This window comes from Didymella exigua (assembly GCF_010094145.1).
Source record: "Didymella exigua CBS 183.55 unplaced genomic scaffold M421scaffold_3, whole genome shotgun sequence".
NCBI classification, from domain to species: Eukaryota; Fungi; Ascomycota; class Dothideomycetes; order Pleosporales; family Didymellaceae; genus Didymella; species Didymella exigua.
The window spans coordinates 1,441,620-1,453,691 of NW_022984777.1; the positions used below are offsets into that span (position 1 = coordinate 1,441,620).

At 49.3% G+C, this 12,072-nt stretch overlaps 6 protein-coding genes across 6 annotated transcripts; 3 read left to right on the forward strand and 3 right to left on the reverse strand.

The window, feature by feature from the left end:
* Positions 1-54: 54 nt before the first annotated feature.
* M421DRAFT_416681 (uncharacterized protein) lies at positions 55-787 on the forward strand. The gene is made up of 2 exons (XM_033591164.1): positions 55-251; positions 309-787. Exons 1-2 carry the CDS (start codon positions 177-179, stop codon positions 459-461), a joined length of 228 nt encoding a protein of 75 aa, XP_033453343.1. The 5' UTR covers positions 55-176; the 3' UTR covers positions 462-787.
* Positions 788-1,366: 579 nt separating this feature from the next.
* Positions 1,367-2,527, reverse strand: M421DRAFT_34466 (uncharacterized protein; the record flags this gene model as incomplete). Its single annotated transcript, XM_033589518.1, has 1 exon — positions 1,367-2,527. A coding segment is annotated over one exon (1,161 nt), but the record flags the coding sequence as incomplete, so codon positions are not given.
* Positions 2,528-4,221: 1,694 nt separating this feature from the next.
* Positions 4,222-4,416, reverse strand: M421DRAFT_53624 (uncharacterized protein; the record flags this gene model as incomplete). The annotated part of the gene is made up of 1 exon (XM_033595137.1): positions 4,222-4,416. A coding segment is annotated over one exon (195 nt), but the record flags the coding sequence as incomplete, so codon positions are not given.
* Positions 4,417-4,509: 93 nt separating this feature from the next.
* Positions 4,510-4,812, reverse strand: M421DRAFT_53262 (uncharacterized protein; the record flags this gene model as incomplete). The annotated part of the gene is made up of 1 exon (XM_033595095.1): positions 4,510-4,812. The coding sequence occupies one exon, from the start codon at positions 4,810-4,812 to the stop codon at positions 4,510-4,512; it is 303 nt and encodes a 100-aa protein (XP_033453346.1).
* A 4,207-nt stretch (positions 4,813-9,019) lies between these two features.
* M421DRAFT_42577 (uncharacterized protein) lies at positions 9,020-9,196 on the forward strand (the record flags this gene model as incomplete). The annotated part of the gene is made up of 1 exon (XM_033594192.1): positions 9,020-9,196. A coding segment is annotated over one exon (177 nt), but the record flags the coding sequence as incomplete, so codon positions are not given.
* A 2,049-nt stretch (positions 9,197-11,245) lies between these two features.
* On the forward strand, positions 11,246-11,452 carry M421DRAFT_53861 (uncharacterized protein; the record flags this gene model as incomplete). The annotated part of the gene is made up of 1 exon (XM_033595162.1): positions 11,246-11,452. A coding segment is annotated over one exon (207 nt), but the record flags the coding sequence as incomplete, so codon positions are not given.
* Positions 11,453-12,072: the final 620 nt, after the last annotated feature.

The window sequence follows — 12,072 nt, forward strand, 5'->3', positions numbered from 1 at the left end:
CACGCTCCACTATGACGCTCACGACGTCATCACCCCACTCGTCTGCAAACAGCACCACCATCTCTCGAATATATAACATTCGCACACACCACATCTTCCAAACCAAATCCCAATTGCATATCTGCAACTCACCCTTGACCATCCAATCCTAAACACAAAACCTAATCACCACCACAATGCCCCGCAACGGCGACGGATCCAGCGACAACGGCCCCATCGAGGGCCAGAACATCGTCCACGGCGCCGGCAAGGTACTTGCCCTCCCCCCTTCCCCTCCCTCCCTCGCTAGATGCTAATCAAGACGGCAGCCCGAAGCGCAGCCCGCGCACGCCAAGAACAACGTCGCGCCCGCCCCGGAGCTCGAGAAGGGCGGTGCTATCGAGGGCCTCGGCGCGAGTGGAGGCGGAAACAAAGCTGATCAGGCGGAGCCTAGTGTTGCTGGGGATAAGCCCAGGCAGTAAATTGGAGGTTCAAGGGAGAGAAACGGAGGATAAGGGGTGGTATGCAAGGCATACAGCAATGTTGGTTTGTGGAACATTGTGGGTTATTGAAAGGAAACGAAATGAAACGGACGAAATGAAATGAAAAGACATGAAAAGAAATGGATCTGAAGCGAGGAGTGTGCTCTGCTGGCATCCACTGTCTTATGTCCCTCTGCAAGGTGAGGCAGCGATTGCCTAATGTATATCCCACGTCTCCGAGGCGTTGTGCTGCGCGGGACTCTGCATCGACGTCGTCGTATGCCTCTGTATAAACTACAACGCACCTCGTACTCGCGCGGAGCAAGCTGACAACAAGCTCAACCCAAACGACGAGGGTTGCAGCAACTACCCGCTGAGCAAAGGTGCTGACACGCAAGTGTGATCGCCAGACACTGGTAAGCTAGCCCTCGCCGAGCCGCCGCTAATTACAGCGGTGGGCTGGCGCGGGCGGCGTGCCCAAGTTAAGTGTGGCTGGCGCTGAAGCGAGGCCCACAGAAACACCTAGAATACCTCGCTAGGTGGAGAGCGCCATGTCACTGCGGGGTTAGGTCGGGGGGTGTTGGCCGGAACCGTGGATGGTGAGTCAAGGGGGTAGTGACTCATGAGCAAGGCATGGCGAGTAAGGCATGTGAGAATATTAGCAGAGACGTCACGACGCAGTGCGATTTCAACGCGAGAGAACTTGGTGAGAGAGAACTTCATGTGAGAACTCGACGCTCGAATTGAATGTTTGACTACCTATCACCAGCCCTTGGTGTGCAGCTGCCAAAACGATATCCAGGAGAAGTACCAAGATCTCAGACAATATTGGTACATGTTCATAACCCCTTGCAACGCCGCGGTGAACCGCACCCAACCTGATCGCTCGCTATCTGCCATGATTGTACACCCTTACGCCGACCTAGTTGTCCAAGCCTACGAGACCTCATCAATCGTGAACTTCGGACGCCATCGAGGGACCCAGTCTCGCTCTTCGTGCTGCCAGGCCTCATAGCGTTCTCGAAGCTAGTTGTCTGCTGCGAGAGCCCCGTCGCAACCAAAAGGTGCGCCAGAGGCACTCTGCATGTCAGAGAACTTTGCATCAAAACCGTCAGGAAGGCCTGAATAGTCTGAAGTTGAGCCTGAGCCGAAGAAGGCTGTGCCGAAGAAGTCATCGCTGTGAGCCAGGCTAACGTTGGATTCCACTGAAAGAGAGTTTTCAGGGAACTGGTCGAAGTCGAAGAGGTTGTCGAGGACACCAGGCTTTGAATCGACTGAATGTAGAGACTGAAGAGAGTAAGATAGGCAAGGATCGCCGCCATGGGGGAGGCCTTGCCCGAAGTTGACTGACACTGCAGGTCGCACAACATCGCAGCAGGATATTGTGTCAAGTCAAAATCGGGAGAGGCCTCGAAAGTTGAGGCGGGAGTCTCAGGCTGGCACGACGAGTCCCTGGGGGAGTCCATCGAGTCCATGGAGATGGGCGAGTATGGCGGCGCCGACAGGGTCTGGGAGGGGTTCATCGTCTCGGCGTCGGTGAAGTTGAAGGCCAGATTTGTTGACTCGGGCTTCTCGCCCGGGTATTTGGAGTGCCAGAACCGGAGTTCGGCCTCCACCTCATCGACCCTGGCAGCCTTTGCGCGAAGCGCGGCCATCTCGGCCTCGAGGGCGTCCTTCTGATGTTGAAGGTTCTCGGTCTCCTGGCGCTTGCGTTCACGAGAGTTGTGAGCAGCGAGGCGATTGCGCTTTACACGCTCGATACGACGCTGCTCCTTCTCGTCTTCGGTCTTGGCTCGCTTGCGGGGTGGCAGGCTGGTCTTTGGTTCAGGGAGCACTTGGCCCCACGATTTCCTCTTTTTTACCGGCTTACTTTCTGACGCCGAAGGCGCCGGCGTCTGTGCTGATGTTTCTGATGTGTACACCGATGATGGTGATGGTGACGGTGTGGTGTATGGCACCTGGAGGTCCTCCATCTTGATTGTGGTGGGAACCGACTCCGTGTGTGGTGGGGTGACGGGACCAGAGGCCATCATTGCAGGCGTAGTCATTGTCTCTTGGAAAAACGTGGTGGTATCCATCTTCCCCGTGATGTCAGAGGTTATCGATGCGTCGATGCGTCTTAGTAGACTGCATCTGGAGGGGTGGAGTTGGGTGTAATAAGACTGAAGGTGCTGGAGATTTGAACAGCTGGCCTCACGGGCTGGCTTTATCTAAGAGAGCAGCTGCGCCCCTGCAGATTACGCTTGTCCGAATTTGGCGGGTGCCGACAGTTCCACGCCTTTGCCCAATTTAGTGCCACTAAGGGCCCAATACCGCACCACTCAGCGACGCACGCCCTTGGTCCCCTACTCAGCCCACGAACCACCCGTTTCACTACCGACCGCTTCGGATTCCGCCCGTTCCCCAGAGGGCAAGTCAGGGACTCGTCAGGGGAGACGATGCGCCGAGACCACAACCTGCCTCACGTCCAGCGTGCATTCCATGCGTGTCAACGCGTACCTAGACGTGTTTCATTTCACTGTGTGGGCTCGCAAGTGAAGGCCTCATCTCAGCCTCAAACAAATTCGAAGCGCAACCTGCAGCTGGCGCTGACTTTCGCTGTGACCCACTGTAGCACTGCAGCACTGAGTGGCGATACGAAACTACGCTGCGTCGTAACAAGTCGTCAGCTTCCCAATCAAGCGCCTCGGAGCGCATTCACCAACTCCCTCTTTTAGCCCGGTATACGGTCACGAAGGGTCCGATTACTGCTGCCTCCAGCTCACCTCTGAGATACGAGTTAGCCTAAGGGACCTTCTCGAAATAATTCCACTGCTTGGTTTAATCTAATTGTACGGAGCACTAAGCCTTTACCCGCAGAACCTCAATATCCCCACATAGAAGAGCAATATAGATACTTCTGTTAATGCAGCAATCGGCGCACAGTAATCTGGGGTAAATACCTGCCGTTTGCAGCACGAGGACAAAAGGATAGAGTTTCCCTGCGCCACCGGCTTGTCGCAGCATCTGCTAAGCAGCAATTTGGAACTTTCAGTGCCCGGGCGAACCCCTTGTTCAATTTTGATGAGCACCGCACAAGGCCCGAGTCGTGTGGTGCCGTAATAGCGGGACGATCGGCAACTGGTGGTGACATCCACGTACCGCGACAGGTACACAGTAAACCCGACGAACACCAGGTCTGGAAACTCTCCTGCCTGAAGGCCAGCCGACGATACACCATCGCCACGGCCTGGAAGAAAAAGTTCACCTAGATGATTCAGGATCCGTAACTTCCGTCTGCTGTCTCATACGTGTTTCTCTGTCAGTCTCTCAACTTTACCCTGCGTTCGTCAGCGTTTCACGAGGCAGCCGAATACGCGCCAATCAGACTGCGAGAAACAGAGCTGCCTGCACGTTCGCCCCGATCACCACCGCCTTCCTTTGTTGTCAGCGCACGCCAGCATCACGATGCAATCATTGTTGAACGAGCGGCAAATCGATAGTCTGGATCGAGAGGATAGGAGGGCGGTTGCAGTTGCCTGCTTGGAAGTTCAAACGGACAATGCGTTCTCAACTTCGTGGGAGCCTACAGGCTCCGGCAGCAGCACTCCATCGCTTGTGTACACTGACGACGCAGATGGGGCAGTTGTCGCCCCTGGACGACGGGGAGGTGGGACTTGTTGCGCCGTTGTGGCACTGGCAACTCGAGTCACTCGACTGCATGCTCCCCACAGCGTCAAATGTCTAGAATCGCCCCTCACCGAACCTTCCCTGCGCTCACTCACTCAACAAAAACAACGCCTGACCGCCATTTGAACGGTGCGAACGTCGACGGCAAGAACAAAGAGATGACAAAAACATACAACAGCGGGTATTCGCTAGTGGTCACCCACCTAACTACTAATCCGCCGGTACGTTGCTTAAATATGGCTGAGCGAACGGGAAGCCTTGTTTTCAACGTCCTATGGTCGTATGTGACAGTTTCCTTTTTGTTAACGATTATATAGCGCGTAAACCCTCACGTCGATCGTCCCTCTCCTACCCAGCAGAGCGCCATCTCTCCTCTACTTTAGCCTCTAAATCCTGTGATTGCAATATTCGCAATCGCCGCAAAAAGCTTGCAGTATAGAAAGCTCACAAAAGAACAAAAAACATACAACAGCGGGTATTCGCTAGTGGTCACCCACCTAACTACTAATCCGCCGGTACGTTGCTTAAATAGGGCTGAGCGAACGGGAAGCCTTGTTTTCAACGTCCTATGGTCGTATGTGAAAGTCCTCCTTTTGCCAATGTTTGTAAAGCGCGTTAAGTTTACGTCGACCACTCCTTTTATCTTCAATACGTCAGCCTTTAAATCCTGCGGTTGCACCATTCACACACTAAACTCAACACCTCCAGCGAAAGATCCTTGGATTTGGTTAGTAATGTAAGGCTTGCCCTAGACCTTGAGAGTCGGAAAATGCCTCACAACGTCGTCTTTCTAGACAGTCTTAATCTTCTACAGATATACGTCTCTTGCTATGTTGTCGCAACAGTCAACTTTACTTACACGAAGTGCGCCATTTCTGTGCATCCCTACTAGGCTATCACCCAGTTAACTGAGATTATACCGTAACTACTAATCCGCCGGTACGTTGCTTAAATAAGAAAGCCGCTAATTACAGTACAAGGGTGTGACCGTAATGGATGCGCCACCCTCGCTACAAGCAGTGGCGGTACTCCGTGGTCACTTATACATACAAGTGCTACCTACTCGGCCCTTGAAGGTTCTGAAAGAAGATCCGGAGGGTCTCCTGCCTCGCACAGGCAGCTTCTCCGAAGCTTATTGAAAACAACTATAGGGGTCGAGTAAGTTACTACATATCTTTATTTGCGTAAGCTTTAGCCTTGTGCAGTAAAAGAGGGGCTCGGAATCTGACGTACTATAGGATTTACTAGCTCTGGTTACTTAACATTCTTTTTGAGCGCTGACAAAGAAGCGGCTATGTGATCTCTTTATGAAAAACGCTTCGCAGTTCTGTCTCGAGGCACTCCATTTGCCATTTGTTCAGAGTCCTGTCTAGACTGTCTATACTTGTAACCACGTGGCTCAGATCACTAAGGAAGAAGATGCCAAAGACGTTTCGAGAAAGCCAAGTTGTCCAACACTCTGTACGGCGAAACTAAACTGCCTAGCTGGACCTCAGCAGCTCTGGTATCAAATCCTGGTCACCGAAAACCTCTATGCTTTTCTCAGGACACGCGACGATGAATCACATGCCCTTGATTCCTACTGGATCGACGCTATCTGCAACAAACAAAAGGATACTAAGGAGCGAACTTGCCAAGTGGGAATCATGAAGACCATCTATCCATCTGTAAACATTGGCCCTTCAGCTGATAAAGGCTTTGGCTAAATGGGGTACAAGTAATGAGAGGTACGAACGAATCTATTGCCTAAAGGAGATCATACCTAAAAGTCTGGCTGAATTCACACCATCAAGTGGGCGGATGTTGTTAAAGTGTCAGGATTCGTTGCAGCCAAAAAGGCGGCAAAATGTACATATATTAGTACCCCAAAGTAGGCATGCTAAGTAGGCCTATTCTGCCCGCGACAAAATTTCTCACCGTCACCTCATAGACAAGGTGGATGTCTGAAGTTACGGGTTCACACCAAGCCAGGCATGCTGTTCCGAATATCTTGGACAAAACATTAGGGCATCTACTTTGTTGCGGCAGACGTAGCCGCTGTATAGTCGATGGAAACTGCGCAGTTGCTTGCTAGCTAGGAGGCGACCGTATATACATGCCCTGAGACGTGCTAGTCCAAGGTAGTCAACAGAGGTGACAATCAAGGCCTGTTAGACCGACTTGCACTGTAACAACAGTAGTACTTATTAACAATCATCCCGTCTATCACCTGCGGTGACAAAAGCATGCACTAGACAACTATTAAGATGGCAGCATTAAAAAACTTAGTTGGCTCAACTAGACGTTCTTGTTTCTTTCAGATATTAATAGAGGAAAGACTAGATCTTAGTTATGTTTAGTTACCATTGTTTCAGCAACCTCCTAAGTTATACGTATTTTAAGATAAGTAATACTCCTATAGGTCTAGAATTAATAGTTTCATATTAATAGGTATACCTTAAGACATATTCTCAGCCTTCAACAAGAACATTTAACTAATACTTCTCTAAAATCCCTTCACAGCAGGTAGGTACGACCAGACCGTATCGACGGCACCCGCGACCAGATTTTAATGCTCTCTGTAAGCCTAAAACGGCTTATGTGGTATTCGGAGAGCACGTTAGACAAGAACCAGCACTGGTAACGACATTCACTTGACCAGAGTCACTGCGTTTCCAGAAGTAGGAATGACAACCAAAGCTGTTGAAGCCTTCGCTCATGGCATGGGTTCGCTCGGGGAAAAGGCTTTCAACGACAGCGATTGGTTCTTTGCGTCGTCGCTCGGAGGACGCTGCTGTTAAAGCTAGGCAGCGAATGTCAGCGAGGCTATGCAAAACCTGATGATGGGTCTCGCTAGCATATTGACCCTCTTGAACCATCACATATCGAGGCGTGTGGCTGTCGACACACAGGCAGTCGTACGGGGCCTGGAGCCTCATCAAGCAGTATTGCACGTAGCTTGTACTATGCGCCGATCGATCAACCCTCGTCGACCACAGCGGCTGGCGCCGACTCACTCCGTATCGGTCAACGACGGCGCGTCTATCTGGGCTCTGCTCGAAAGATGTGACAAGCCTAGGCGGTCTCGACGGCAGTGCACTTGAGATGAGAAGTACCGTGGTCTTAATCACAGTGTCAACCATAAACGGCAGCATCGGTGACACGACCTTCTCCCACAAGCCAGAGAGCACTAGACGTTCAATCAGCCAGTACGCGGGTAGTTATAACTTTAAAGGTCTAGGGCAAGCCTTATAACGTGGTTCACAAGCGAGTCGCCCACCCAAGTGAGTCGCCCACTAAACACCCGCGCCCCGCCTGCGCAGCAACAACGCGTAATGCCACAACAACGCAACATGCGAAAGACCTATAACGTACTCCACAAGCGAGTGACCGGCACAAGCGAGTGACCGGGTTTTGCCAAGACCACACCAAACTTCACTCTGCCTATTATACCTCAACAAAATAACATGAAGAGGCTGTCAAATAAAGCAGACATACAGCTTGCTCTCTAGGCTATCCAACAAGACGCGAATCTTACTGTGCCACGCGCTGCAGCTATCTATAAGGTGTCAGAAAGCACCCTACAACAACAACGCGACAGAAAGCTCTCTCAACGCGATTGCAAGCCCAACATGATAAGGATGACTAGTACTGAAGAGGAGGTAATTGTCCAGCATGTATTAAAGCTAGACGAGCGAGGATACTCGCCCCAGCTTGCTAATGTGGAGGATATGGCCAATTCTCTGCTTGCTGAGCGCCACCAGCCCCACGTTGGCAAGAACTGGGCTGCCAACTTTGTTAAACGTCGGCTAGAGCTTAAAGTCAAATTTAATCGCAAGTACGACTATAAGAGAGCTCTATGTGAGGACCCTAAGGTAATTAGGGACTAGTTCTAACTAGTAGAGAATACTAAAGCCAAGTATGGTATACAAGATGAAGACACCCACAACTTTGACGAGTCTGGCTTTATGATGGGCGTTATATTAACAGGAGCTGTTGTCACAGGCTCTGAGCGTCGAGGGAGACCAAAGGCAGTGCAGCAGGGTGACTGAGAGTGGACCAGCATTATCCAAGGCATCTGCGCGAAGGGCTGGTCTATCCCACCCTTTATTATCTTCTCTAGCAAGCACCACCTCTCTGCCTGGTACAAGGAGCCTAGTATACCTAACAACTAGGTTCTTAATGTCTCTGACAATGGCTGGACTAACAACAAGCTTGGAGTCAAGTGGTTGAAGCACTTTGATGAGCACACAAAGGCGCGCACTGTTGGCAGCTATTGGCTGCTCATTCTGGACGGCCACGAGAGCCACAACTCAGTCGAATTCCACCAGTACTGCGAGGAACACAAGATTATTACCCTGTGTATGCCTCCACACTCGTCGCACCTACTGCAGCCACTTGACGTGGGCTGTTTTTCTCCGTTGAAGAAGGCCTATGGCCGCCAAGCCGAGCGGCTGATGCGTAGCAAGATCACGCGTATTACCAAACTTGAGTTCTTGCCATGCTTCAAAGCGGCTTTTGACGCCTCAATTACAGAGAGTAACATCTAGGGAGGATTTAGAGGTGCTGGCCTAGTCCTATTTGACCCAGAAGCTGTGATATCAAAGCTTGAAGTACGACTGCACACGCCAACGCCACCTACTGTAGACAACAGTACGTGGGAGTCTAAAACACCAAGCAATACACTGGAATTTAGGTCTTAATTAAAGCTGATTTGAGAGAGGATTCAGAGACACGCTAATAGCTTGCCAACGTCTATAGTTGACGCTCTTAATCAGCTCACCAAAGGCGCAGAGCTGATGGCGCATTCACTGGTTTTAGTGCGCAACCAGGTCGCTGACCTACAGGCAGCCAACAAGGCCGCTACACGTCGTAAATCACACAAAAGGAAGCGATTACAGCGAGAGGGGACTCTAACCTTTGCTGAGGGAGTGCGGCTAACTACTCTAAAGGAGTTTGAGGCCCGTAGTGATGGGAAGAAGGCAAAGAAGAGGTCGCGCGTTGATGGGAGCACTCAGTCTTTAAGGCGCTGTGGCACATGTAGCGAGACAGGGCACAACGCGCGAACATGTAGTAAAGATGCGCAGAGTACTATAGACTAGTTCTATATACTGTATAGTATAATATATTGTTGTTGTGTGCTGTAATGTTGCAAAGTAGGTACAGTGTTGGTGTAGTCTTGGCAAAACCCGGTCACTCGCTTGTGCCGGTCACTCGCTTGTGGAGTACGTTACTGAAGGAGATATATTTATTACTATCTCTGATATTGAGTCTAAGCAGATACAGAGCGAAAGACGCGCTGCAGCAGTCTATAACATCCCACAAACAACAATCTAAGACTAACACGCTAGACAACGCCCTTAACGTGACTGCAAGCTGAAATTAAAGTGCCTTACAAAGCTAGAAGAGGAGGCAATTATACAGCGTATACTTGAAGAGAGTCTACGTGGAATACCGCCCTTAAAGGCGCATGTACAAGATATGGCTAATAGACTGCTAAGGGAGCGTGGTGGGAAGCCTACAGGCAAGAACTAGGTTAATAACTTTATTAAGCGTACACTAGAGCTGCGCACGCGATGGAGCTGTCTGTATGATTGCCAGCAAGCTGCCTGCAAAGACCTAGCGCTTATCTAGCCCTAGTTTAGCCTAGTTTAATTAATAAAGACAAAGTATAGTATTACAGATAAGGACACCTAGAACTTTAATAAGTCTAGCTTTATAATAGGCAAGATATCCTCTTAGCTTATTATTATAGGCTTAGAGAAACCTAGGAAATAGAAGAAACTACAGCCTAGCAATTGCAAGTAGGTTACCCTAGTATAAGGTGTTGCTGCAACAGGGCATATTATCCTACCCTTCCTTATCTTTATAGGCAAGGTCCTAATCTCCTCCTAGTTTACTAGTCTACCTTACAACTAGGTTGTTACAGTCTCTCCTACTAGCTAGACTAATAATAATATTGTAATAGCATAGCTTAAGCACTTTAACGCCTATACAAAGGTGACCTCTGCTAGGGCATATAGGCTACTTATTATTAACAGCTATAAGAGCTACTACTTAATAGAATTCTAGGACTACTGCAAGGAGAACAAGATTATTACTCTCTACATACCACCACACTTATCGCACCTCCTGCAGCCTCTTAATGTTGTCCCATACTTGCTGTTAAAGCGCCACTACAGCAACAGGATCTCGCTCTTGGCACGCAGCTACATCTACTATATTAATAAAGAAACCTTCCTACTAGCCTTTAAAGTAGCTTTTAAGAGGATGTTTATACTAGAGAATGTTTGCGCAGGGTTTTAAGGCGCTAGGCTAGCCCTGCATAACCCTAAGGTTGTGTTATTAAAGCTTGATGTACAGCTACGTACGCTAACGCCACCTGCACTAGGCACTGTTGCCTAGGAGGCGTAAACACCACACAACGCCTGCAAGATAGAGGCGCAGTTAACGCTAATCTAAAATTACATGCAAAATTATTATAGGTTACTAGCAAGTTTATTAGATAAGCAGGTTAAGTAGTTAAGTAAAGGCGCTTAATAGATAGCTTATAATATAGTGTTAGTGCAGGAGGAAATAGGCTGCCTATAAGACGCTGTTACTACGCTTATAAAGCGCAAGACCTGTAAAAGGTAGTATATATATATAGAGGAGACTCTAATAGTTAGTAAGGTATCTAACCTAGTTACTAAAAAGGAGGGTAGTAGTTGTAAGGAGGGCAAGATGCCTGCAAAGAGGGTGCGCGTAGAGAGGCGCTGTAGCTGTTGCAGCGAAATTAGGCACAACTCCTGCACCTGTAAGGTAGAAATTAAGGATGTAGATAATAGCAACGCTTCTAAATAATATTATAATGTTATGTGTAGTATTGTAATTTATTGTAGTGCTGCGCTGCACTGCTGCGTAGGCGCGGCGCGGGTGTTTGGTGGACGACTCACTTGGGTGGGCGACTCGCTTGTGAACCACGTTATTACTAACAAGATCTGACAATCTTTTGATAGAGGTGTTAAGTTTAGCATGCGAATATTGCAATTACAGGATTTAGAGGCTGAGGTAGTGGAGAGATGGCGCTCTGCTGGGTAGGAGAGGGACGATCGACGTGAGGGTTTACGCGCTATATAATCGTTAACAAAAAGGAAACTGTCACATACGACCATAGGACGTTGAAAACAAGGCTTCCCGTTCGCTCAGCCCTATTTAAGCAACGTACCGGCGGATTAGTAGTTAGGTGGGTGACCACTAGCGAATACCCGCTGTTGTATGTTTTTTGCTCTTTTGTGAGCTTTCTATACTGCAAGCTTTTTGCGGCGATTGCGAATATTGCAATCACAGGATTTAGAGGCTAAGGTAGTGGAGAGATGGCGCTCTATTGGGTAGGAGAAGGACGATTAACGTGAGGGTTTACGCGCCATATAATTGTCAACAAAAAGGAAACTGTTGCATACAACCATAGGACGTTGAAAACAAGTTCTCCTGCCCGAGCCGCCATCTGTTGGATGACGGTACCTAGGGTTATGTGTCCCGCTTCCGGTATACAGGAACCAGTCCGCCTAACGAATGCCACTAACATCGCTAGCCCATTTGTTCTAATTTGTCACTGACAGCATAATGCCGTATCGAGATATCACTCCTGTTTCTTGTATCTCCGAGTAAGCCCTTGCCCTTCTCGCTCTCTTTACAACACATGAGAAGTCGCAAGGTGGGGAAAAGCGCTCACAAAGCTAACTCTAACGACCTCAAAGAGCGTTCGCAGGAATAGGGAACGCAGCCACTGACCACTGCAGATGTGGAGAAAGCCTCAAACAACGGCTTTTGATTTACATCAGTACACGATAAGGTCCTCAAAGGAGTATTTTCATAACGTGTCTTATTCTCCCTCTTTGTGCTGCTACGGACGTTCTTGAACAATCATTGACTGGAGAAAGCTTTTTTCTAGGCTGCTACAACTTTGCATCTACAACTGTAC

Excerpts from the sequence above, each read along its gene's own strand:
- M421DRAFT_416681 (XM_033591164.1), top strand. The coding sequence starts at position 177 with ATGCCCCGCAACGGCGACGGATCCAGCGACAACGGCCCCATCGAGGGC. Across the intron at positions 252-308 it reads TCGTCCACGGCGCCGGCAAG|CCCGAAGCGCAGCCCGCGCA; the intron begins GTACTTGCCCTC and ends TCAAGACGGCAG.